General features: G+C 45.9%; 1 protein-coding gene across 2 annotated transcripts in view; it reads right to left on the reverse strand.

The window, feature by feature from the left end:
• Nucleotides 1–21,796, reverse strand: part of CYP39A1 (cytochrome P450 family 39 subfamily A member 1) — a 265,029-nt gene extending 243,233 nt beyond the window's left edge. Inside the window, exon 1 of one of the 2 annotated variants that reach the window (XM_078647646.1) lies at nucleotides 21,409–21,796. In XM_078647646.1, the coding sequence (XP_078503772.1) occupies nucleotides 21,409–21,588 (180 nt within the window). In that variant the 5' untranslated portion in view covers nucleotides 21,589–21,796. Of the gene's footprint in view, nucleotides 1–19,210; nucleotides 19,288–21,408 lie in introns of those variants that run through there. The other variant, XM_078647647.1, reaches the window with a different exon arrangement.
• Nucleotides 21,797–27,746: the final 5,950 nt, after the last annotated feature.

The raw sequence follows: 27,746 nt of genomic DNA on the forward strand, positions 1-27,746 counted from the left end.
TTAAAAAAAAGGCTGAGCATTGTCTTTACCTACGAGGGAGCTGAAAGATATGATGCATCGTTCACATTCATTTTACTACTAATCTACCATTCATTAGGCTTTAATTCAGACAATAAAATATTGGCTACTGTTTCTATTTTTTTCCCATTAACAATTTTGGGAAAATGCAGTGCAACAGAAAATCAAAATGGCACACTGAATTTTAATGCATTCAGTCCTCAAAACAAAATCAGCATTGTTCATGGTACCCAGAGCCGGATGACATAGGCATGGCTGCAGAGCACGCATTTAAGTCCCCTGCTATTGGCAGAGGACATCAAACACACCTTATAAGTGTTGTAACCTTCACAAAGATGGCGGAAGCGAACCCAGATGAAAAGTTGAATGATTGGACAAATGCAAAAGCCGCTGTGAGCATACCTAAAAACAATGCACCTCTAAAAAGTGCTTCCACTGCAATGCATGCCTCTACTGCTGTGCACTGCCATGACAGACTAACACAACTAATAGCCAATAATATGGCGGTGAAAAAGAAACACTTCTCTGGGCTGGGATGATTCAATTTGTGAATGACACTTTATTGAAGCAATTGGTGGAAGAGGGGTGGTTTGTACAAAATATCGGGAAACAAATTTCATGATACAAAAATATTGTGTCAAGATTATCCAGATGTCAAAAATATCGTCATCAGAAATATCGAAGGTCAAAATATAATTTTAAGTGTTGTTTTTAATACCTTTGAAAAAACTATTGATGTAGAAAATATAGTTGTATGTAATTGCAAGTGTTAATTAGTATGTCATTTATTGTAGTCATTTTGATTCTATATGTTTAGCAATTTTGTATTTGTTTTTTTAATAAGACCATTTATTAGTTATAATATTATGATATTGTTGATATGTGTACTTTTAGTTGTGTTAATGTATATAAATAATGGTCATATAATTTTTTTAGTAGCAGGATATTGGGTTTTGATGAAATAAAGGTGGGAGATTTTCGAAAAAGTGGATATTTTTTGTAGTAAATTCCATGTTAATTATTTTAATGATTTGCAGCTGTATATTTTTCAATTTAAAAATTTGCTTTGCTACATTAATAGTTTAATAAGTTGGAATTGATAATTTATTAGTATATTAATGCTATTAAACTTAAATGTTTTTGAAATATTAAAAACATGTAAATTGTAAAGCTATATTAAAGATTTTAAAATATATAAACATGTATTTTAATAAAGTAAAATAATTACTTTTTATAGTAAAGTTGAATAGTTTATACTTTTTTGAAAAAATTAATTGAAATCATTTTTTTTAAATCGTTTAAAATTATAGTATTAAAATAAAAACATATTTAAAATGTTTGAAATTTAAAATTGGTTTATATTTGGTTACTTATTGATTGTAAATTTTGGAAGATGATTTTATTTTTAATTTTATGGTTTAAAGTTTAGGAATTGAAGTACATATTAAAAATGTTTATTAATTATTGATAGTGATAAAAATATTTGTATATGCTAATGTTTAACTATGAATATACTGTAGTTTTAGACTGCGTTTCTAGATCACATTTTCATTTCTTTTATAGTTAAAAAACTGTGCGCGCGTTTGGAGTATTGATTGTGTATATATATTTTTTCATTTGTGTTACCTTGTATAAAATGGTTTAGATTGCAATGGAAATAGTACATTTCACCTCTTTAGTGTCCAACACCTTCTTCAAATAGGCTTAGATTAAAGTGGGAATAGTAAATGTCTCCCCTTTAGTGTTCAACACCTTCCCCCAATAAGGTTAGATTGTAGTGGGAATAGTAAATGACACCCTTTTTAGTGTTGAACACTTCCCCCAAATTGGTATAGACTGGAGGGTGAAAAGTAAATGTCACTCCTTTAAATGTCCAACACTGTCCCCAGATTGGTTTAGCTTGGAGTGGGAATAGTATTTTTTACTCCTTTAGTGTCCAAAACCTTTTCTAAATTGGTACAGCTTGGAGAGGGAAAAGCAAATGCCTCCCCTGTAGTGTCCAACACTGTCCACAAATTGGTTGAGATTGGAGTGGGAATTGCATTTTTCACCTATTTAGTGTCCAACACCTTCTTCAAATTGGTATATATTAGAGTTGGAATAGTTAATCTTACCCTTTTAGTGTCCAACACCTTCCCCAAATTGGTATAGGTTGGAGTGGGAATAGGAAAGTACACCCTTTATCTGTCCAACACTTTCCCCAAATCGGTTTTAGATTGGAGTGGTGTTAGAAATTGGGTTCCTGGTTGAATGGAGTACAAGTTATGGTCGAGCAGTAACCACAGTCCTAGTCAGGGTAAGTCACACAGACACATCCTAAATTAACCTGGGCTCGCCCCCTGGTAGCTTGACAAATAGCAGTAAGGCTCAGCTTGAGAGACAATGTGTAAAACATTTGTGCAGTGTTTTAAACAGTAAAACAGTGAAAGCACCACACAAAAAGATTCCACACCAGGTTAGAAAAATAGCTCTTAATTTAATAAATAAAACAATACCAAAAAGACAAACATCCTATAAGTAGAACAGGAAATGTGAATTTTTAAAGAATAAACTGGAATATAGCGCTTTGAAGCAATAAGCGCCTGTTTGGGATATCTGGTCGCGCTGGAACGGGACAAACTCAAAAGTTCAGGCCGACAGCAAAGGAGCGCCAGCCAGATACAGGGACCTAGTGAAGCCCACTGAATGAAAGTACCTTAATCCTTGTTGCGTCAACAAAGATACTGGGAGAGGCAGCCAAAGCAATGCGTCGGTGTCAATCCTGTAGCAGAGGAGATGCGTCGATTTTTTCCATGCAGTAGAGATGATGCAGCGATTTTTTTCCATGCAACAGTGGCGATGCATCGGTTCCGAGGCCGTTGTGCTAGTTCCGAAGATGATGCATCGACTGTGCTCCTGCATAGAGAATTGGTCGTTTCTGAGAGTGGTGCATTGGTGCCGGATGCGAACACCACTTCTGTTCCAGTAACAGTAGCTATGAGTCAATTCTGCTCCCGCAGAAGAGGTGATACACCGGTTCCGTTGGAGCATAGGAGCAGGGTGGTTGGAAGTCTGTTATGTCCCTGAAACTTTAGATCAGGAGAGCAGCCAACTAGCCCTTGGAGTCACTTTGGGTTCTGCAGACAAGTGATTCAGGTCCAATCCTTCTCACCAAGGCAAATTGGGCAGCAGGCAGTAGGTCAGCCCAGCAAGAAAAAGCAGTTCATCCAGAGCAGCAGTCCAACAGAGTTGCAGCCCTTCAACAGCAGCACAGCAGTCCTTCTTCTTAGCAGGGTATTCACAGGTCCAGAAGAGTACTCAGTTGGTAGGGTCTGAAGTCCAGGTCTTATACCCAATGGTGTCTCTGAAGTAGGGGAGACTTCAAAGATGGGATCTGAAGTATACAGTAGTTTCTCCTCCCCTGCCCTCGCTCCAGACTCACTGCATGGGGGTACGCAGCCCATTGTGTGGGGACAGGACACAGCCTATTCAGTTGTAAGTGTGAGGCTGTGCCCAGCTCCTCCCTCCCATCTTGCCAGGATGGCCCATCAAGTCACACCTAAGCTCCCTTTCTGTGTGTGGCTGTCTAGAGGGAATACACAAAGCTTAGCTGTCGCCCAACCTGACAAAAAATCAGAGGCAGGCTGCAGGCACCCAGGGCTAAGACCAGGAAAATGCAGACTTTCTAACAGTGGCATTCTCAAAATTGTAATGATAAATTCGATTTAGAAATTAAAGAGGATTTGTCAGTCAGTAAACTTTATTTTGCATCAATTGAAATGCATAAAAGTATAATAAATAAATAAAACCTTTTGAAACTCAATTGACATTTCTAAAAAACGTACATATTTTAAAGAATTCTAGTTAATATACTTTGTTCTGGAAATATGAAAAATGTAAACAATACCCAGAGTGGCCACTTTTTTAGACCATAATTATAATTCATCTGTACCTTGTTTCATACAAAATTGGGACTATATATTATTCCATGCGTCTATGCCCCCCATTTCCTCTGCTATATATTAATTGTGAGCCAGCCCTTAAGATATACTACTTTCTCAACAGACAAAACTAAGAACCCTGTGAGAATCTCCAGCGTTTTAAAACTGCCCAGAAAAAAGATTCAAGGATATAGCATACATAAGCATGTTCCAATTGCTGAATAAAAAATAAAGCTGGCAAACACTGTCTAAAACTATATTTATGTAAAAGAGGGACAATGTACTTATTTCTCTGTAGGCTATATAAAGAGCAGAAGAATAGAAGATGCATATTTGTATGTGTAGACTTTCCATCACAGGGACAGGGCAGCAGCTAATTGAATGAATAAGTATTTTCAAGGAAACCAATCACGAGTGTAATAGGTTTTAAGCGGAATCGTGTCAAGCTAAATCGGTGCTGTGAATTCGGAACAAAGCCCAGGTATGAAAATGCACCATACTTCACTGGAGGTAGTGTCTGGTATAAAATTATTGCACTTTTATCTTTGTTTAGGGCCGCTCTATCGCTTGCTGCCTTGGCCAGCAATGTTTATTTTAGCTTAAGCTTCGGGAAGGTAACACAAAGCGATGGGGTATCATATAGTTCACACAAATCCGACAATGTCAGAGGGGTCTCTACGTAACTCAACCATGGGATTCTAGGTGCGTGGTCCATTTTCATTATATACCTTACCACTGATTTATTCAGTTTGACACTAACCCTTTTCCATATTGAGTGCTACAATAGTATTGGGTCCATATTTATCACATCATTAATAAAAGGTAAGCCTACGTCAATGTGGTAGATGAAATTCGAGCAAGCACGGGGGCAAATAGCAATCTTTTATAAAAGCCACCCTCCACATGCTGCAACTTTCCGACATCTACCAAGCCCCAGATTGTCGCCCCATATGTGGTAATAGCTTTTGCTTTTGCTGAATACATTTTCAACGTGAGAATCTAAAAATAGCAGTAATATTTTTTTCCATAAAACTGACTATTTGTCACCATGTCCTTCCAACTTAATTTTTGGTAAGAAAGAACTGCCGAATAGGTACATTTGTCCACCACTTCCATTCTTCTATTACCAATAAAGAATCTCAGAGATTTTTTGGGGCCAGCCCCTTCAATGAAAGCAAATGTTTTGGACTTGTTAACATGTAGGTCCGAACTTGTCATAAAGCGTATATACTCCTCTATGAGTCTCTGCAGAGCCAATGGAGTTCTAGCTAAGAGCACTCCATCATCTGCATAGAGGAGTAATGGAAGGGGGACAGTCTCAACATATTGGATATCCTTCGCACTCTCCACCAGGACCGATTCCAGATTGTTAGTATAAAGAGAAAAAAAAATGGGGCAAGAACGCAGCCTTGTCTCACACCCTTTTCAATGTTGTAGGATTTTGTGCACTCAACTTGTTTCCCACACGGCACGCTTGCCGTGGCTCCCACATACAGCTGCCGTATAAAAATAAGTATCATGCCTCTACTCCCACACTCTCCATGATTGCCCATAGTTTACTATTGACCATGCAGTCGAATACGGCAGAAAGGTCAATAAACGCCATCCAAAGTAGACCTTGATTTGCCATTGTATATTTTGCAGTCACCATCATTAAGTTCAGGCATTGATCTATTGTACATTTCCCCTTCCTGAACCCATATTGGGCCTCAGAGAGAATCTTCTTTTCCCCTGCCCATTCTTCTAGCCCGTTTAGTGGAAGGCGTTGCATACTTTTAGCTATACAATCAATTAGGGGAATAAACCTAACATTTTTGCGATTAAATATATCTCCCTTTTTAAAAATCGGTATAATTATTGAGTGATTCCAGGATGGTGGAGGACCAGTTTTAACTATAGTTTTAAAAACATTTTCCAATAGTGGTCCCCACAGTAGCTTGTTGTTTAAAAATATGTCAACAGGGACCCCATCGGGACCAGGGACCTTCATGGGATATTATTGCTGCTGGCTGCTTGGCTTGTTCTACTTCTGCCTCTTCGAAAAACAAAGGAGGGTTATTTGCCATCATAGGGGGATCTACAAGGTTAACTGGCCCTTCATTGTGTTGAAAAAATTTTGAAATAGCTAATTCAACCACCCCCCTCAATGTGTACGTCTGGAGACCATGTGCCACCTTCCAAAACCCAGAGTTATCCTGTCTCTCAGAGGCTTGCCTTAGATTGTCCCATGCTTCCTCTCTCAGGTGTTTCATTCTTTTCTCTCTTACTTCTTTGTACCTGGAGCGTGGAGTCCCTACAAGATGACAATTTCTTAGAGCCCTGTTCGATGCTATATGCAAATTTACTAATGCCTTAGAACAATTTCTATCAAACCACTGAATCGGTAGACGCTCTTTGGTGGATGGAGGGCAAGTTAAATGCTGCTTAATACCAATCAGTATATCCTTAATGCCCCTAACACCTGAATCTGGTGTCTGAATCGTCTTGACGGGTTATGATCTCAAGTTTGTTTGATGTCAAAACAGATGTGAGTAGGTTAGCCACTCTATCCCACTATAATATATAACCAATTTTCCTGGTTGGGTACTTTCGTCTCCGTCATATTGCTGTATCCTCTCCAGCCCACTGCACAGGTTTGCAGGTATGTTCACTAAAATCTTTGGATAATGCCTGGACATTCTTTATGCTGTCTCTCAAGTTTTCTGAGACCATGAAGTAATAGTTAGTTGAACCTTTTCCTGCCCTTTCAAACGTTTTATCCATTTGCCCAGTGCCCATTTTTATCCCATTATCAACCACTAAATTCCAAGTGATAAGCATCCTATTTAGGGAAGTCATATAGGAAGAGTGACTAAAGTGTGAAATAGGATCTCCAACCAAATCTGCTATTGCGCAGATAGGTTTTTCAACTATTTGACAGCTCTTAATATTAAAGCCTACCATACCATCCATATAATTTTCAAAGGTTTGGGATGATGAAGGCTTATCTCATTAATTTCCCTTTCAACTTCTTATGCAGCATGTACCAGGTTCCCAAAGTGATTATTATAATAATTTATAATGGCTAAATCCCAATCACCTTGTGCCTCGCAGACCAAGTGATGGCAGGACGGCGAATCGTTAAAACATTTAAAGATTTTAGTCTTGACAGCATTTTCTAATAATGTTAGTAAACCTCTCCTTGCCCTGCCCACTCAAGAGGGTAATGCTGGGGTTTGGAATGATCAATAACATCCAAAGAGATGGACCCCAACTCCCATGTTTCCTGAAAGGAGACAATGTCATATTTAATGATCTCTTTTATCCAATCTATGGTTTTTTTCTTATCAATATACCCTGGAATGTTCCATGTTATCAGCTTCAATTGTGTTCTCGCCTCTGGGTTTTTACTTTCTTCCTTATTCCTAGTTGTCTACAAACCCTCTCAAGCTAGACCTTTTTTCCAGTCCTAGGAAATCAATCGCAGCCAACTAGGCTTTCTAAAGGGGCAAACCGGTTTGAGGTGTGGATCCCTCTGAGATCTTGACGACCTCCTAGGGGTGCAGAATTGATATAATGGGGGCCCATAACACCTTCTCTCCTTTTCGTAGGCTTATAAAAAAAACAAGGGTATGGCGTAGATCTGAAACCCTACCGATGATGCTATAGGTAGTTGACCTAAAAGATCCGCAACTATTCCCAAACTGTCAACATTTACTACAATACAGTCGTTTTTTAGGCTGGGCCCACCCATGGAGTTCTCCTTGTCATAAGGAGATGCCCCTGTATGTGAGACCCACTCTAGCATGCTTCGTAAGCCAGTAGTGTGCTTTGTCCATTAGTTGCTCTGTTGTCTCTTTTTGTGAGTTCCTTAACTCTGGTACGTTAACCAGTACTATAACGTACAGGCACGATGCCGGTGGGAGACTTAAGAACTTCACTTTATTGTCTCCCTTTGCTAGGGAAACACCTTTCTCTCTCTTCTCCCCGTTTGTTAGCCTACTCTCTTCATCACTGAGGCAGTGTTGATTTAAATTAGGTCTCTACAGGGGGACCTGGGGATGTAACCCTAGAGGCTCCCTCTTTAGGTACACTACCTTGATGTGGGTTATCCGCTCCTGGCACAGGGAGAATTAATTAGCAGCCTGATCCTCTATCCCCAGCCCTGTCTTGTCATCGTCCACCATGGTAGACTCTTGTGGGTTTGGGAATGAATTTGGGACACTAGATATGTTAGGGGCTAACACAGAAGGCCCTACTGGTTCTATTTGCCCACCACGTTCAGTTAGTTGTATTACCCGCTGTTCATTGTTTTCCAGGCGGTTTAATGAAGACTGTTAGCAATAGGTTTTTTCAGTTTTTCATTTAGGTTGCCCGAATTTAAAGTAAGTGGGCCCTGCGACTGAATTGGAAGTCAGTCAGAACTCCCATAATGGCACGTTTCTTAGATCTTTTAGCTTTATTAGGTAATGACTCTTTGATCCCGTCTCTTTTCCTTTTACCTGTGGCCTCCTTAGGGGATGTTGCTACAGTATCGCATAAACCATGGTGTGTGTTAGACAGTTCTGGAGGGGGACCCACAGATAAGTCATTAGGATCAAGTCTATGGGTGGCACCGCCTACCAAACATCCATCTCCCGCCTCTAACAGTGAAAGTCTCTGTTCAGTACGTTTTATTTCTTTTGTTAAAATATGTGTTGCCTTCATTAGGAAAGAGTCCAGAATGGATATTAGTTCCCCACCTGTTTCTGGCTGCTTTATCTTCTTTTTACCCATGGTAGAGTTTGAGCGCCATCTGTAGAGCCGGCAATGTTAGATGGGGGCCCACCCCAGCCTCTGACGTTCTCCGACGGCCCACCCTTGGAGCCTCGGTCAGCAGCATGCTTATCAGTCCTTGGAAAAGTTGCAAATGTTGTCAGGAATGGAGTTTATTCCCCAGCAGTGAGGGTGGTTCAATGAGGCACAACTTTTCCCCCAGGTAAAGTACAAATGCAATCAGCTACAACGCCGCGGGGAGGCGTCGCGCATATCAGCGAGTGGAACAGTCCCAAGGGTTGTAGTTTGTTCCCCAGTGGTGCAGGTGGTTCTCTGTGGCGCGGCTTATCCCCCTTGTAAAGTGCAAATGTAAGCGGCTACAATGCTGCAGGTCCGCTTCGCGCTTATCAGCACATGGAACAGTCCCAAGGGTTGTCTGGAGTTGTAGTTTGTTCCCCAGCGGTGCTGTGGTTCACTGTGGCACGGCTTCTCCCCCTGGTAAAGTGATAATGCAAACGACTACAACGTCGCTGGCCAGTGTTGTACTTATCAGCGTGTGGAACAGTCACAACGGTTGTCAGGAATTGTACTTTGTTCCCCGGTGGTGCAGACGGTTCACTGTGGCACTGCTTCTCCCCCTGGTAAAATGCAAATGCAAGTGGCGCAACACTGCGGGTCAGCGTCACCCTTATCAGCACGTGGAACAATCAGAAGGGTTGTCGGTGTTGTAGTTTATTCCCCAGCGGTGCGGGCGGTTCACTGTGGCACGGCTTCTCCCCCTGGTAAAGTGTAAATGCAAGCATTTACAATTCCATAGGTATAAAACATGATAGATCTACCGCCTTTCACTTAGGAATTACAGCTTATTAAATGTAATAAGGAATCCCCAATGTTATTCAGCAAGATGGGTAGGTAGGCCTCACAGTAGTGAGAAATGAATTTAGATGTTTTTCACTACCAGAACATGTAAAACGTAAAAGCACATGTCCTACCTTTTAGTTACTTGGCACCTTGGGGGCTACCTAGGGCCTATCTCAGGGGTGCTTATATGTGATAAAAGGGGAGTTTAAAGCTTGGCAAAGAAATTTAAATGCCAAGTCTTGCAAAGTTGATATGTGAGTGTAACACTACACTCAGGCTGCAATGACAGGCCTGGGACGAGTTTTAGAGTGCTACTTAGGTGGGTGGCACAATAAGTGCTGCAGGCCCCCTGGTATTATTTAATTTACAGGTCCTCTGTATATGATATACCACTCTACAATGGACTTAAAAGTAAATTAAATATGCCAATTCGGAATATGTCAATCAAACCAGATTTAAGGGAGTCAGAAGAAGCACTTTAGCACTGGTTAGCAGTGGGAACGTGCACTAAGGCCAACAAAAACAAATTCAGCAAAGTTGGAGGCAAGCAGGCAAAAGGTTTGTGTTAGCAGATATATTTTACTGCACGTTTGAAAAATATTTTACTTCAGGGAATATTATTGTGTATACAGATATAAATACCCAGTCTCCTCTGGGGTTACCGTGTTGCCCCATTACAGTGTTTCACTTTACCATACAGCATTAGTTTAAAGCCAGACTTATTGCCATTGCCAATGTTTGTTTTTAACATGCAGACTTATGTTTGCCTTAAATGGGGAGTATTATAAAAAGAAAAATTACTCAAGCAGGCAGTGGTCTAATGGACCACTGTTGATTCATAAAAAATGTTTTTTTGAACATTCGCAAAGAGGAAGGGGTCCCATATAGCCCCTTTCCCATTTGTGAATGGCTTACCTCCTCCTTTGAGGAGGTGTTTAGTGACCGGATTTTGGTCGCAAAACATTAATACATAGCTTAAAGATTTGGTATCTGGAAAGTACGTCATTAGCCCTTCCAAACACCAAATGTATATGTATTCTCAAATCCAATTAGCGATTCAGTAAGATTAAGCAACATTTTACCAAATCGCACTTTAGCAAATTAGAAAATGTCATTTTGCAGTCAGAAAGGCTCTATTTTTAAGAACAGCAGCCTTACCGACCAAAAAACTGCTTAATAAACAAGGGCCGAAGTTTTCTAACTAGATCCAATATTAACAATAAAACCTGTTGTTTTCCACTTAGTTGGACTCACTTTTAACTCAATCTCATGTACTAAGTAGTAGCTAGCACTTGTTACCTTCTGCGAAGTACAAATTAACATGTTTTTTTATCTTAAATCTTGGGGAGAGAATGGAACCTATTTTCACATGTACCTTGCTGTCGAATATACAGTAAATGAAGTTTTGTAGGACTCTTGCAGGGTTAGCTTTCTTTTACTTTTCAATGCCAATAAATCCTGTCTAATAAGGATTCAAGAGCTGGGATTTATTGGGGTCTATTTCCAGGCGATCAAGGGTGCTTTTTTACCTCCCTGATCAGAAGGCATCCAAACTGAGGCTTCAACTTTCCAATCTACTGGCCCAAAAAAGTGCTCCAGCCAGGGTTGGCTTTGAGTGCAAGGCAATACTGAGACCCCCGTATACGGTGGATCTTGGGGATGGGGTCTTTGCAGGCTGGGATATCACCATGTTTTAGTTCTGTGTTTCTTTTTTTCTTCAGGTGTCTTACATTTTCGTGAATGATTTGTCTCCCCAGGACTTAGACCACGGATCGGGCATTTCCTGCAGGACAAGCCCACCTCCTCTAAGAACTTTGATATGCTGAGGTTGATAATTCTGAATTTAGCATCTTCTCATGTAAGTATTAGGATAAGGCAGGATTGAGGTGGTAATGTGATGATTACTTACCTGTAAAAGCAATTACTCTGATTATCCTTCCTCATCAATCAATCAATCAATCACGAGCATTTGTAGAGCACGCTACTCACCCGCAAGGGTCTCAAGGCGCTGGGGAGGGAGGGGGGGGAATTACTGTTCGAACAGCCAGGTCTTGAGTTGTTTCGGTCAGTCGTAGGTGGGTGGGGAGGGAGTTCCATGTTTTGGCCGCCAGGTAGGAGAAGGATCTTCCTCCGGCGGTTGATTTGCGGATTCGTGGGATGGTGGCGAGGGCGAGGCTGGCGGATCGGAGCTGGCGGGTGGGAGTGTAGAATGTGAGGCGGCTGTTGAGGTATTTGGGGCCCATGTCGTGGAGAGCCTTGTGTGCGTGGGTGAGAAGTCTGAACGTTATTCTCTTGTTGACAGGGAGCCAGTACAGGTTTTCCAGGTGGGCCGAGATGTGGCTGTGCCGGGGGATGTCCAGGATGAGTCGTATGCGCTGGAGTCTTTTCTGGAGTTTGGCTGTGGTTCCCGCGTATAGGGTGTTCCCGTAGTCCAGTCGGCTGGTGACGAGGGCCTGGGTGACCGTCTTTCTGGTTTCGGTGGGGAGCCACCGGAAGATCTTTCGGAGCATGCGCAGGGTGTTGAAACAGGATGATGAGACAGCGTTGACTTGGTTGGTCATCGTGAGGGATGAGTCCAGGATGATGCCTAAGTTGCGTGCGTGCGTGCGTGCGTGGTCCGTGGGCCTGGGGGCGGTGCCCAGCGCCGAGGGCCACCAGGAGTCGTCCCGGGCAGAGGGGGTTGGTCCCAGGACGAGGACCTCCGTCTTCTCTGAGTTCAGTTTCAGACGGCTGAGCTTCTTCCATTCCGCGACGTCTTTCATTTCTTCCTAGAGGCTGGCTCTGGCGGTGTCGGGGTCGTTGGTGAGGGAGAGGATCAGCTGGGTATCGTCGGCATAGGAGATGATGTTTAGGTTGTGTCGGCATGCGATAGATGCGAGAGGGCTCATGTAGACGTTGAAGAGGGTGGGGCTGAGTGAGGATCCTTGTGGGACGCCACAGATGACTTCGGTTGCTGCAGAGCGGTAGGGGGGGAGGCGGACTCTCTGGGTTCTTCCGGAGAGGAACAAAATGATCCACTCCAGGGCAGTGCCTTGGATTCCGGTGTTGCTGAGGCGCTGTATCAGGGTGTGGTGACATACGGTGTCGAAGGCTGCTGAGAGGTCCAGGAGGATGAGGGCAGCTGTTTCTCCGTTGTCGAGCAGGGATCTGATGTCGTCGGTAGCTGCGATGAGGGCAGTCGGGGTGCTGTGGTTTGCTCGGAAGCCGGACTGCGAAGGGTCGTTTGTCAACGGAATCGTTTGTCTCCAGGAAGGCAGAGAGTTGCTTGTTGACTGTCTTCTCGATGACTTTGGCTGGGAAAGGGAGGAGCGAGATGGGGCGGAAGTTCTTGAGGTCCGTAGGGTCCGCGGTGGGTTTCTTCAGGAGTGCGCTGAGCTCGGCATGTTTCCATCTCTCCAGGAAGGTGGCAGAAGCAAAGGAGCTGTTGATGATGTCCCGGAGTTGGGGTGCGATGACGGAGTCGGCTTTGTTGAAGATGTGGTGTGGGCAGGGGTCGGTAGGGGAGCCGGAGTGGATTGTGTTCATCATGCGGGTGGTGTCTTCGGTGCTGACCGGGGTCCAGGTGCAGAGGGTGGTGGTGGTGGATGGCGCTGGTTCGGTAGTGGGGTGCGTGGTCTGTGCGCCGAAGCTGTTGTGTATGTCGGCGATCTTGCGGTGAAAGAACAAGGCGAGGGAGTCGCAGAGTTCTTGTGAGGGAGTGATGTCGTTGTTGCCGGCGCTGGGATTGGAGAACTCTTTGACGATGCTGAAGAGTTCCTTGCTGTTGTGGGTGTTGTTGTCCAGTCGATCTTTGAATGTTGTTTTTTTGGTGGTGCGGATCAGCTGGTGGTGTTTGCGGGTGGCGTTCTTGAGGGCAGTCATGTTTTCTGCTGTCTGGTTGTGGCGCCAGGCTTTTTCGAGGGTGCGGCAGGTTTTCTTGGAGGTCTTGAGGTCGATGGTGAACCACGAAGTTTTTTTGCTGCCGGGTCTGTTGGTGGGATTCTTGAGTGGTGCGAGGTCATTGGCGCAGTTGGTGAGCCACTGTGTGAGGTTGTGGGCTGCCTCGTTGGGGTCCATCGAGTTGGTGGGAGGGTTCAGGCTGAGGGAGGTGGTGAGCTGGTCGGCGGTGATCTTGCTCCAGTTTCTCCAGGGGCCCTGGTGCTGGTGGTGGTGGGTCGTCATTCTCCTGAAGTTGAAGTGGATGCAGCTGTGATCTGACCAATGAAGTCCGGTGGCGTGGCTGAAGGCGATGTGTTTGCTGGAGGAGAAGATGGGGTCAAGCGTGTGGCCGGCGTAGTGGGTGGGGGTGTTCACCAGTTGCTTGAGTCTGAGGTTGGCGAGGTTGTCCAGCAGGGCGGCGGTGTTGCAGTCTTTGTTGTTCTCCAGGTGGAAGTTGAGGTCCCCTAGGAGGATGTAGTCCGAGGAGGTGAGGGCGTGCGGGCTGACGAAGTCTGCAATGGCTTCGCTGAATTGTGCGCGTGGTCCCGGTGGTCTGTAAATGAGAGTGCCTCTGAGGGTGGTCTTGGGGTCGGTGTGTATCTGGAAGTGGAGGTGCTCGGCGGCGGTGAGGGTGTCGTCTGAGTAGGTCGTGATGTGGATGGTGTTTCTGTGGACGATGGCGATGCCTCCTCCGGTTTGGTTGATGCGGTCCCTTCTGGTGATCTTGTAGCCATCCGGGATTGCTATGGCGATGTCGGGGGCTGAGGAGGCGTTCATTCAGGTTTCTGTAAGGAAGGCGACGTCTGGTGATGTAGTGTTGAGGAGGTTCCAGAGTTCGACGGCGTGCCTGTGGACGGAGCGGGTGTTGAGCAGGATACACTTGAGGTGGTTGTTGCTGGTGCCTGGCTTGGCGGGTGCGGTGCGGGTTTGGAGGCAGGTGAAATTGCACGCCTGGCAGGTGAAGGGTCCGTGGGTGCGTTTCGGGGTGGCTCGGTAGCAGGCATGGTTCCAGCCGGCGTTGAGTCCATGGAGGGTGGCGGCGTTGTAAGTCCGTCGGGTGGGCTGGTCTCGTTGAGGCCCAGGGGTCCTGGCAATGGCCGCGGTCCAGGCGCGGACGGGCTTGCCTTTGGCGCGCCTTCGGCGCATGTTTGGCGCGCCCGCTGCGCGTATGCGTGGACTCCGCCTTAAATGGCGAAGTGGGAGGGAGGAGCAGCTGGGAGGCGAGAGCGGGGTGACGAATGGGCAGAGGGTACAGCAGGAAGAAGGGGCGGGCCGCAGGGGAGCAGCGGCGGGGAGAGAAAGGGCGACAAACACAGGCGAAGGGGCAGGACAGAAAACAGGACACCGAGCAATACAATAAAAACAACAGTCCCAGAGACCAAAGCAGGTCACAGAGCAATATAATGACAAAGCAGAGCAATACAAAGAAAACAACAGGTACAGAACCTAACAACAGCAGCCCAGAATCCTTGGCTGAAGGGCAGCGTCGAATGCGAGGCAGTAGCGGGGGAGCCTGGGCGCACTCACGGGGGAGTCACCCAGTGTGTGGAGCGACCAGCCCTGAAGCACGGTCAAGGGTCGCAGCTCAACACTGCGTGGACTCCGCCATAAATGGCGAAGTGGGAGGGAGGAGCAGCTGGGAGGCTGGAGCGGGGTGACGAATGGGCAGAGGTACAGCAGGAAGAAGGGGCGGGCCGCGGGGGAGCAGCGGCGGGGAGCGGGGAGAGAAAGGGAGGGAAACGCAGGCGAAGGGGCAGGATAGAAAACAGGACACCGAGCAATACAATGAAAACAACAGTCCCAGAGACCAAAGCAGTTCACAGAGCAATATAATGACAGACCAGAGCAATACAAAGAAAACGACGGGTACAGAACCTAACAACAGCAGCCCAGAATCCTTGGCTGAAGGGCAGCGTCGAATGCGAGGCAGTAGCGGGGGACCCTGGGCGCACTCACGGGGGAGTCACGCAGTGTGTGGAGCGACCGGCCCTGAAGCATCCCAGTACTTCGGACAACCTCTCATTATTGCGACCTCGATTCCTGTTTCTTTTGGATGACAGGAAGTGTTATGGTCCTTCTCCCCTTTTGGTCACAGCTAAGGAGGTGGAGTTTGGGGAAGGAAAGTAAAGACAACTGAGAAGGTGAGGGGATTTCTTTTACTTGGTGCCTAGGGGAAGGTGGGACCATCTCATGTGGCGACTGGATGACAAATTGGAGAGGTAATGTTTACGTGTATGGTGTATGTAGATCATCATGCAGAATACATGTTCCTGTAGTTCAAGTTTATATATGAGCATGCAGGATTAATGCAATCCAAAATAACAATAACATAAAATCAATTGAAATACAATAAACATTTTCATCTAAATATCAGATAATATCTTAAGAGTTCATAATTTAACACATAAAAGCATGCTCAGGCAATCAAAATTGAGCTAAACATTTCATAGCTAAATCAGTCATGATGGTGTCATTACCAGTAAGCAAATGCTGATCCTATATATATATATACTGAGGCTGAAATGTGAATTAATCCTGTTATCTCACAATCCCAATCAATTTATTAACCTGGTGGAATCTTATCTTCATGTAAGCCCTTGGTATTAGTATTTATGGAGCGCTCGACAACCTAGTGGATTCTCGGCACTATGGGAGATAACAAAACAAACTATGTAATTAAGGATAAAGGAAACAAATGTATTGTATGTAAATACGTGTGTTCTGTCTCTTTATAATGATGGGAAAGTGTGATTTACACATAGTTATATAGCTAGTTCTACAATGAGTCGAAAAGCAGCGTTCTACACCAGCTATAGCTATTATTTGGAACTCTTAGGTAATGTCAGATAGAGAGCATTTCCATAGTCCAATATAGATTTAAATAACACTGTCACTATCAGAGCATGGCATTCTAATAAAATGCAGGGAAAAAATCAGAAGCTTCATTTGCCAGAAACATAGGAGAGATCAGAATTGATAATAATGCCAGACTACAGACTGCTTTTGCTTGAGTCTGTGGAATGCTCATGGCTTTGGCCCGAGCGTTTACCAGTGGCTGAGAATAATTCAAGTATTCCGTCCATCACCGTGTTGTCTTTTTGCAACCGACACCCCAAGTGCCCCCATTATGCCCAGAAGTGAGTCGCGGGTTCACTGTGCCACTGGAACCAAAATATACTTGGCTGAAGAAGCCTAATAAGGGTGAAACCGGTACTGGGTTACTTGTGTCCGGGTTCCAGGAAAACCTGGCCTGACAGTTCGGACTGGACATTTCCCATGAGGACCAGGATCAAGATTGATTTGCATGTGGCTGGGTCGAAACTGATGTGGCACGGTGGGTAAAAAAACAATGGATTGTGATGCGGCCAGAGTGATTACCTGGGGCTGAGAGTAATTCAAGCATTCTATCCATCACCTTCTTGTTTTTGCCACTGCAGCCATTTCAAGTCAAGGATGTCATGGCCGACGTCCTTCAGTCTGGCCATCAGCAATGAATGACTCATGATACTGAAGACCGTGGACATGTTTAAGGTACAATGTCTCCTCTCCACCCTGATCTACAAGTCTTTAGAGCTCATCCACAACTGATGTAACTACAACTCTGTGCTGCGACCTGATCTGAAGCTCACTGGTAGAAGATGTTTGGTGTTTGTTTTGGTAAATGTTTGTAGCTGCGAGTACACCCATTTTTTAACAGTTTTCCTAGAAAGGGTACCTGCAATTGTGAGAGAAAATTGTTTGGGCCACCTTGTGAAAGGGAGCCTTTTTTAAAAAGTGATCTACTCATTGCAATCTTCCAGTTGATATGGAAACACCTTGATTTAACGGTTGGTTGAAATGATTGACTATGTCAGCACGGAGTGATGTTCTGGTTGCTTTATGATATATGCTGGACGGATATCAGCCAGAGTACCTGATGGCTTGGTGCTACAAATCAGTTCTAATACTTCTACGGTGGAACTCTCCCTAAAGTGAGTGAGCTTGTTTTGTTTGGGTCATGATGCAGGCAGTGTCAAAATGGTAGGACTGCCCGGGATCCCTGCTTAAGCTCTGTTTAGATCTTGTCTATTTTAGCTGTAAAAAATGTAGATAGATTATCGCACAGAGCCTGCGTATCCTCCACATTTTGATCATGAGATATATTTGTAGTCAATTTGTGGTAGTTTTGAAACACTTTCCCTAAGAGAAGAGTTTTAAGTAGGATAAAAAAGTGGGTGTGTCTTTAAAAGAGGTGTGGCCTAAGCAATTTAGGGTTTGGCATCAACACAATTTCTGTAATTCCCATAGCACACCACCTACCTGGTATTTTGGTGTCTCTGCCATCTTTCTACTGATGCATTCAGATATATAACACAACAACTGACATATAGCTAAAAACAGTCAGAACTATTGGCTTTGTCGATGGTTGTTAGCTGTTTAAGATAAATGAGTAACAGCAATGATTTTTGCAAATAATATTAAAAATGTTTCAATTCTAAAATTGAGACTGTGATTTAAACATTACTGAGGCCTGTGGAAGGGATGGTGGTCTTCAGAATGTCTCAATCACTCCAGTTAAGTTCACTTTATTTTAGACTTGTACGTGCTTTTTCTCTCCACAGCTCCTCCATCTGCATATCCTACACCTCCTCTCTTTTTTCTTCTGCACCTTCTGCTCACTCTCTCCTGGATACACTTCCTCGATTCTCCTTCACTTCACCACCCACAATACACAAGTCACCCACTCACCTGTAAGCACTGCATTTGCTTTTACTTTTGCCTTGTCAATATTTTGACAACTGTGTACCTTCTTCACACACATTTGCACTGAATCACAATTGCAACTGGACTACGTGACCATTGCTATGTGTGCTCTGCAGAGAGGCCAAGGATTGGATGGCCTTGTATTTTGAAGAACTTTTTTGACACATTGACAGATACTGTGAGAACGAAACAGACACTGCCTTCATCCTCAACTCTAGAGCAATTGTGTCCGACTAGTTCAAAGTGCACTGTAGATTAGTAATATGATACATGATACACTATAAAACATACAGAGACAAACTGAAAACGTAGAGAAACTTAGCATCCTTGCTTACTTTTAATCTTCCATCCCTTAAAAGTGTTAAACATGTGAAATATAACCAGAAACGACCTGATATGGATTATTTTAACGTGTTTTTACATTCATTTTTCAGAAATCGATCCGCGTTTTTACCGCTTGGGTGAAGGATATGACTACAAAGCCCGATAATAATCCGTTTCAAAGTCCGTTTAAAAATAATACCGGGTTTGAGACCCGGAAGGACTCGATCCACTTAAATCCCTTCCTAGAAGGTTTTAAAGTAGTAAAGAAATAAGATTGGAAAGTAAGATAGACATAAGTTGTTCAAAAGAGTTAATGTCTTCATTATAAACCTGTATTAGCATTTCACTATGCACTGCCTTCTTCAGCTGTGAGTTCTCTAGCATCTGACTCGAAATACCCAGGCAGTTATAGCGCCTAAAGGAAGCACCAATAGACTGCTTAAAGTAACATTATTGTAGTGGACTTCATTGCAGATAAACGCAGCAAGAGCGTTAAATGAATCTTGAATGATGTCATGCAAACGGCACATTTAACCTGGGATTTGCATGGGATGCACAGTGCTCCGTCCGGCTACCAGAGCATTTCAACTTGAGGTTCAAATTACAGAACAGGATTACGTTTTTGCAAACAAACTCTGACTGCCCTTGACCCCAGTGGCGAGTCAGGGCGCGCTAGGTGAGCGGCTTCCTACCTGCAAGCGGCCATGGATGTTACCCCTCGTCCGTCCAGAGGGCAGACTCCAGCACTACGGATCTCGAGACTTTAGACTTTGTTCTCTGCCTGTGCGTGGACCGCTGAATGGGGTTAACGCGGCAGAAGCAACGTTGTCGGGTGGGTGCTGCTGTTGCAGGCAGCCATCTCAAACCAACCCCAAGGCCAACTCTTTATTTTTGGTTCACTGGTCAGTCGGTGAGGAATAAAAGGCCCTCTCGGGTTTAGTATGAGGAAGATGGGCGTCTCTACTGCTAGTGTGCACGTGGAAGAGAAGACGAAAGAAATATATGCCGAATTTGAGTTTAATAAAATGATATAACTAATAATGTGCTTTTCCTTGCATCAGTTTAGTAAACCCTGCCGCATAATTTGATGTTTACTGTTGCTTAATACCTACATTCCTTACCTCACCAGAGTACACTTCAAAATACCCCAATTCGCCGACTGGCTGCAAAGTACCTGTGTCTGTACTATACCTTCCGCACCACAGCAGCTAAAACTACCCTGCCTGTGGCACACATTCAAGAGTCCCAAAAGATAATACTCTGCCGTCTGTTGCGTTTGAGGATAGAATAAGATACCTCACAATAACAGTACTGGGGCCGATACCTTCCATCATCTGCACTGTGGAGGTAACACAAACTGCAGAGGCAACTTTATACATTTTGCATTGTTGTCTAACTTTTTAACATTTTAACACAGGGGGAATTGGTGGAGATTATAACAATGCATAGGCTCCTTAAGAAAGAAAATTCTATACATTCATCATCTTGCTTTTAAAATGTTATACACAATTTAAAATGTTCTCTTAAATTGAAGAACTATTAGGCTATTTTAACTCCGCCCTTTCGAACTTCTACAATAAGACCAACTACGTAAAAGATATATAATATCGCAGTTAGCAGAAACCGGCCCTACGTGCACGCACTTCTTGTGCCTCATTTATTCGGTGGATTTTGTTAAACTTTATGTAATTCTTAGCTTTCTTAATTTTCGGGTTCATCCTGTGGCCACACTAGAAGGCCTTTGGAAGCGTCGCTTTCTATGACGAAATTGCTCTGCTGAACAGTACCTTACATTCAAGTATTATGACTTCTTCATTAGAATGCACGTAGGGATTCAATGCAGGGCACTTTAAAGGACATGCAAGGTATGAGGGATGCCCCCCCTGAACAACCTGTAGTCTGACAACAGTCTATGTGACGTCACCATACATTTGCGTGACAGGTGTTACAAAAAAAGGGAATTTCCTATAGAGTTGTCCTTTACACCTTATTTGAATTGAATTAATGCATTATTGGTTTTTAATTCCCTCCTGCAGCTAAAAGCGCTACACAGACCATCAATTCTGAAATACTTGGGCTAGCTCAAGAAACTGGTCTCCTACTTACATGCAAACATGACGCAATAAACAGCACAACGAGGGCCAGTTAACACCTCCAAGCTGACAGACTCAGGGTTCCGCCCTGCAGCTCTGCGCCTGACAGTTTGAAGAACTTTTGGACCGGTTGAGCTAAAATCTGCACTTTACTAAGCTCGTGATGGATGAAAGCGGTACATGCGTAATTTCAAATTGACCCATGGAAATGGCACTCCAACCAATTGTCTTTTTTTTACCAGTGGTTTTGAATGTTATATATTTTTAATGTATTTTCTGGCAGATGAGGAAGATGCGCTGTGGTTCCATATGTGCTTAGAAATTAGGTGGAACGCATTGAACAATGAAGGGGTGGAAGGGTGTAAAATGTCACCTCTATATCTGCATTGTGTATCACCAGTAAAGGATGACGTGCAGGATGCAAGGTTCTATTGTGCACGGATGAAAGACACATGATCTGTCCCACTGGACATGCAGATCACACTGGAGCTGTGCAGGTGTCTTCAGAGCTGAGGGTAGAGTGTCATGCATGCATTATGCAGTTGTTGCACGCTCTCCGCCTCTACAGGGGAGGCAGCGGGGTCAGGGTATGTTCACCCATAAAGCTAAGATGTTTCTTGCTCTGGTGTGTACAAGAAGCGGCTCGTTTACCAGCACTGCGCAGAGGCGCTAGACGTGCCGTGTTTTTCCTAGTGTGTTGCAGGGTGCACACATTTTTATCAGCCCTCACCAGTGCTGGAGAATGCATGTCCATTTCTCGTGCACTTTGCGCGGCGTGTGCGTGACATGTATGTTACCTTGGCTCGCGCCTGCTCGATAAACTCCAAGGGCGCTCTGCCCAGCTCGAAGGCGGCTCCGAACCAGGGGATCCAGCCTCGGACGCAGGGCGGGGCGGCGGTCGCCCTCCACCGCAGCAGGAGCATCTTGAAGAGCAGGGCCAGGGCCAGGGTGAGCAGCACGGCGGCGGCGGGGTCCATGGTGCTCGTCCGCCGCCCTCCCAGGCCGCCTCTGCTCACAGACCTCCGGCTCACATGGAAGGCACCCAGCACCAGGCCCGTGGCCGCGGCTGGCCAATCACAAGCGCGAGAGCGCCCACAGCGACCAATAGGAATGCGACGGGGGAGAGGCCGCGCGGCCTGCCAGTGGGTGAACTCTGCCTCGCTGCCAGCTTGATGGGCATGCCAGGGTTGTGTCCATGCTCCAGGTTTAAGAAGTTCAAGGCAAGGCCGTATTGTGTCCTTGCTCCATCCATGGGGGGGGGGGGGAGGTGAGCGTGTCTGTGTACGCCTGCCAGAGCTAAAACAAGCATTGGAAATGCAATAGGTCTCGCACCATTAGAGTTAGTGTTTTTAGAATTGTTTATGAGGTTTTTTTGTAAATGTTTAGCATTTTTGTTTCCTGTAGCCAATGCTAAAGAATTACAAATAAAAAAAAGCCATAAACATTTCTAAAAGCTCTAACTGAAATGGTCTGAGACCTATTGCACTGTGTGAGGGTGAGGGGTTGAGGGTGAGTGAGGGGGGGGGGTGAGCGTGTCTGTGTACGCCTGCCAGAGCTAAAACAAGCATTGGAAATGCAATAGGTCTCGCACCATTAGAGTTAGTGTTTTTAGAATTGTTTATGAGGTTTTTTTGTAAATGTTTAGCATTTTTGTTTCCTGTAGCCAATGCTAAAGAATTACAAATAAAAAAAAGCCATAAACATTTCTAAAAGCTCTAACTGAAATGGTCTGAGACCTATTGCACTGTGTGAGGGTGAGGGGTTGAGGGTGAGTGAGGGTGGGGGTGAGGGTGGGTGAGTGAGGGTGAGGGGTTGAGGGTGAGTGAGAGTGAGGGTGAGTGAGGGTGAGTGAGGGTGGGTGAGGGTGAGTGAGGGTGAGTGGTTGAGGTTGAGGGTGAGGTGTTGAGGGTGAGTGAGGGTGAGGGTGACTGAGGTGTTGAGGGTGAGTGAGGGTGAGGGTGAGTTAGGGTGAGGGGTTGAGGGGGAGTGAGGGTGAGGGGGAGTAGTTGAGGCTGAGTGAGGGTGAGTGAGAGTGAGGGTGAGTGAGGGGTTGAGGGTGAAGGTTTGAGGGTGAGGGTGAGGGGTTGAGGGTGAGTGAGGGTGAGGGGTTGAGGGTGAGTGAGGGAAGCTTGCACTTTGCCACCAATGCATTGCCGGTTCTTTGCGTGAGGGGATACTTATACCAGTATCGTCAGTGTGGTAAAACATATATGTGCGAGGGAAGCTTGCACTTTGCCACCAGTGCTGTATCTGTTCTTTGTGTGAGGGTATACTTGTGCCAGTGTGGGCACTGTGGTAAAATATTTATGTGCGAGCGAAGCTTGCACTCCTCCCACCAGTAGTGTCTGTTCTTTGTATGAGGGTATGCTTGTACCAATGTGGTAAGCCATCTATGTGTGTGGAAAACTGGCGCTCCTGCCACCAGTGCTGTGTCTGTTCTTTGTGCGAAGGTACTTGAAACTACTGTCATTCTTGTTAATGTTCGCTGTGCTATGGAAGTCTGCACTCATTCCAGTTCTCTGTCTGTTTTGTGTGAGAGAATATGTGTGTCGCTGCTGTCAGCACTGTAACTGATTAGTGTGTGAAAAAAACGTGCACTTTTCATACCAGTGCTGTATCTGTTCCTTGCGTGATGGTACTTGCACAAGAGGGGACATGGTTGTAAACTGTCTCTGTGTGAGGAAAACGTGCACTCCTGCCACCAGTGCTGTTTCTGTTCGTTGTGTGAGGGTACTTGAAACACTGCTGTATTTCTTGTGAATGTTCACAGTGCAATAAAAGTGTGCACTCCTTCCATATCTGTTTTGTGTGAGAGGATATGTGTACCACGGTTGTCAGCACTGTAACTGAGTTGTGTGTGAAGGAAGCTTGCACTTTCCCTACCAGTGCTGTATCTGTTCTTTGAGTACGTCTCCTGCCACCAGAGGTGTCTGCTCTTCGTACTGAGGGTTTTGAGATGCTATCAGTATTGTAAATGATCCCTATGAGGTGCACGTTTTCCCTCAGTCGATAGTGCTGTCAGTATTGTAACTGATCTGTGAGGGATGTTTGTGATCGCTTTTGCACACGCTGCCTTAGCGAAGGTAAATAAAACAATTGTTCACTTTTCAAAAGCTAAAACTATTGGCTCTGTCTGCGTGTGCATTACATACAATAGCCTTTTAAATTGCTTTAATGGCGTTGCTCAAATTGCCTGGGTGCGAAGTGCAGAAACCCAGGAATTCGAGAAGTGCGTCATACATGACATGGAGCCACTAGGGACATATGCAGATATAGGATATGGTTCTAACATTGGAAGCGTGTGCTGTTTTGTGCTTGTATAAATGTTGACCCGGTTCAGCTCTTCGCATCACGTTACAGAACTGGAACACAGAAAGAGCCGAGTCCGAGTTACTGAATATAAAAATAAAGAAACAGGCCGTGGCAATGTGTTTTTCAAGCCCTGGTGCCGGGACAAGCCCAGGCGTGTCCGTGGGTGCGAAGTCTTGTGACGTCTTCAGCGCGGGAATCCCCGAGCGGGGAAGAATGAATGACAGATAAGGAATGCCCGGGGAGATCCAAAACAAACAGGCCCCGTGTACCTTGCATAGCGGACAAAAAATAGCATTTTCGGGATTCTTTCTATTCAAGTTGCAGACAGACGGTCGGTGTTTATGCAGCCAACACCGGGGCAGGCTGGGGGCTGGGAGAGGCAGTAGCTATGGAGGCCCAAAAGAAAGCCGTGGAGTGGAGAGCGGGCGGGCAGAGAGAGTGAGGGGGCGGAGCGGGGGTGTGGGAGGAGTGCGGGAACAGACGGGAGGGGAGGAGAGTAGGAGGAGAGTAGGAGGAGGAGTAGGGGGTCGTGCGAAGTGCAGAAACCCAGGAATTCGAGAAGTGCGTCATACATGACATGGAGCCACTAGGGACATATGCAGATATAGGATATGGTTCTAACATTGGAAGCGGGTGCTGTTTTGTGCTTGTATAAATGTTGACCCGGTTCAGCTCTTCGCATCACGTTACAGAACTAGAACACAGAAAGAGCCGAGTCCGAGTTACTGAATATAAAAATAAAGAAACAGGCCGTGGCAATGTGTTTTTCAAGCCCTGGTGCCGGGACAAGCCCAGGCGTGTCCGTGGGTGCGAAGTCTTGTGACGTCTTCAGCGCGGGAATCCCCGAGCGGGGAAGAATGAATGACAGATAAGGAATGCCCGGGGAGATCCAAAACAAACAGGCCCCGTGTACCTTGCATAGCGGACAAAAAATAGCATTTTCGGGATTCTTTCTATTCAAGTTGCAGACAGACGGTCGGTGTTTATGCAGCCAACACCGGGGCAGGCTGGGGGCTGGGAGAGGCAGTAGCTATGGAGGCCCAAAAGAAAGCCGTGGAGTGGAGAGCGGGCGGGCAGAGAGAGTGAGGGGGCGGAGCGGGGGTGTGGGAGGAGTGCGGGAACAGACGGGAGGGGAGGAGAGTAGGAGGAGAGTAGGAGGAGGAGTAGGGGGGTGTGGGAGGAGTGCGGGAACAGACGGGAGGGGAGGAGAGTAGGAGGAGGAGTAGGGGAGGCACGGCCTAGCGGCCGTGCAATCAAGAAGTGAGGGGGCGGGAGAGTAGGCAAGGCAGGCGGCTGGGGCCATGTGCACGCGCTTTTAAGCTCAATGCGCATGCGCATTGAGCTTAAAAGTCACGGGCACTGCAAGGAATCGCCACGATTCCTTGCAAGTTGGATAAAGAGTCGATGAGCCCCTATAGTCTCGCTTGCTCGATGCGCATGCGCATCGACAGGCGAGACCTAAACAAGCATTTGCATTGCAATAGGTCTCACATTTACGCCAGTTTAAGCTATTGGCATTTAAATGACAATGCCTTTTATTTACGTTTTTATAATGAAAACAAAAATAAAAGGCATTGTTATTTGCAATGCCAATAGCTCAAACTTGCGTAAATGCGAGACCTATTGCATTGCAAATGCTTTTTTTATTATCAGCTTTATAGTGCAAAATTGCGGAGACTACGACAAAGGGGTCTGAGGCAAAAGGGGGAAAGAAAAGAGGTACTGAGGAAAGAAGAGCTGATTGGGAGATGGGCAGGAAAGTAAGACGAGTTCATCTGGTCTGTCATTATTGAGGAGGGCGCGGCCTAGAGATGCTGGAGAATGGAAGGAGGGGTTGTCAAGGAACGGAGAGGTAATCGGCGTCAGGTTGGAAAGAGAATAGACAAGCTTGCCCATGTAACTGGAACATCTTTTGCCCAATCCAGTTATGCAGCACAGATGGAGAGCAACAGCTAAAGCAAGGGCGTGAAGGGACGGAGCAGTGTCAAAGAAGGAACATGAGTGGGATCAGGGCGGAATGAAGAAAGACTGGCTCATCTGTCACCCTGCCCCCCCATATGCACCGTGAGCTACTGGTCTTTTGACCTATTCTGCTTTCAAGTCTGACGCAGCCGGAGGGCGACGGCTAAAGACGCAGTGAAGAGGAGGTGGGAGGAAAGAATGCTGGTAAACAGAGATCATGGTCAGACTCAAGCAGCCCGTCCATGCTACGCCACTGGTCAGTGTAGTCTGGCGGTGCCCGAAGGGCTGGTCTTACAAATGAATGTAAGACCAGAGTTTAAGCTTTTTTTTTAGTTTATGGGCAGGTGTTTACCATTGATTTCTCTGATATTACCACAGACAATGCCTGCAGCAAGCACGCATACATGCAGTCTCCCACACTGTGCCCAAACGCCTATGCAGCGTGTCTTTAAAAGTACAAAACTGTCCCAATTTGCCAATGTGGGACGCGTTTTAGCTATCCAATTCAAAAGTGGATGTCACTCAATGTTATGCCCGAGCCTATTTTATACCGCGGTCCAACCCTGCCCAAGGTCTTATGTGACGCGACCAGATTTACAGCACAGCATGGAGGTTGCTAAAAAGTCAGGAGGTAGAAATGTGCAGGAGAGTAATCAGGGCGGGGGAAGGAGGAATGGGACCCACAGTTCTACTCTCAAGTTAAGAGAACATTTGAAACGGAACTTTCACCTCGGTGATGATGGACTTGTGCAACAAGCGGTACTCTTTTTAAAAAAAAAAACTGATTGCATGCTCAAAACGAGCCGCGCTGTTTACGCTGAAGAAGCAGTGTTGCCGGCGGGGGGCGAAACCAGGAAGTCAGGCATCCTTGCCCGTGACATGGGCGGGGCCTGTGACGCGTCCGGAAGAGGCCGGTGTTGCTCGTTGATGCGGGGCTCCCATCATGGAGGGAGAGCCCCGCGGTAGCGTGAAAATCCAGAGAAGTGCCCCGCGTGTGGAGATGCGCCGGAGAAAAGGAGCGCAGCGAGGCGACGCGATAAAAGAGCACGGTGAGTGGAGGGGGGTGTTGGACCTGGCCCTTTTTGGCAGGTTCACCCTGAAACTTTTTGCTCGTGCCTAGCCTGTTTCTATGACCTGGTGTTGGTGATTTTAGGCCTTTGCGCACTTTTTCACTGTGGTACAGTGTAAAGTGCGTGAGCTCTCTGTGTATGTGTGGTGAGTGACCTGCCCTCCCATAGGAATGCATGGGGAATCTGATTGACCATGGTAGTTCCTGATGTGTGGGGAGTGCAGGGTCGAGTTTGATATGTGCGAACTCGTGAGATTGAATGCTGCGCAATGGTATATGCGGCATGATTGTGTCTAGTGTAGAAGTGCCACTTTTAGAAGTTGGCATATTTGTGTAATTTGTGTCTGGCGTGTGATTGGCTGAGGCTGACTGGTGTGCCTGGCTCCAAGAGTCTGGGAGGGGCTGCCCCGGTGGTGAATGGAGTGTTTAGCATGCTGATATGAGGGGAGGAGTGAGCCTGGGCCTGCTTTTGGATTGACTGTCTGGTTTGAGGGTCCTGAGTGAGGCTGGGTTTTCCCCACACAATGCTGGCTCCATCCCCTGGGGTGCGTCTGATGTCCCTAGCCTGGCCAGTGAAAGGAATCCCCTATAACCAGTTCTAGCTGGTTCTCACACTGCCTGCACCCTGCTAGACAAAGGATTTCTCTGTATAAAAAGGGGCTGTGTCTCCTTCCAAAATGTTCTTGTTTCTGACTTGAATCCTGCCAGGGGCGTGCTGCTGTTTGGGCTCAGGGGAAAGGCTTGCCTTCCTGGGCCCTGCCCAGCCCCTGGATGCCTGGAGGACTTCTGGGG

This window comes from Lissotriton helveticus, chromosome 6 (genome assembly GCF_964261635.1).
Source record: "Lissotriton helveticus chromosome 6, aLisHel1.1, whole genome shotgun sequence".
Lineage (NCBI taxonomy): Eukaryota > Metazoa > Chordata > Amphibia > Caudata > Salamandridae > Lissotriton > Lissotriton helveticus.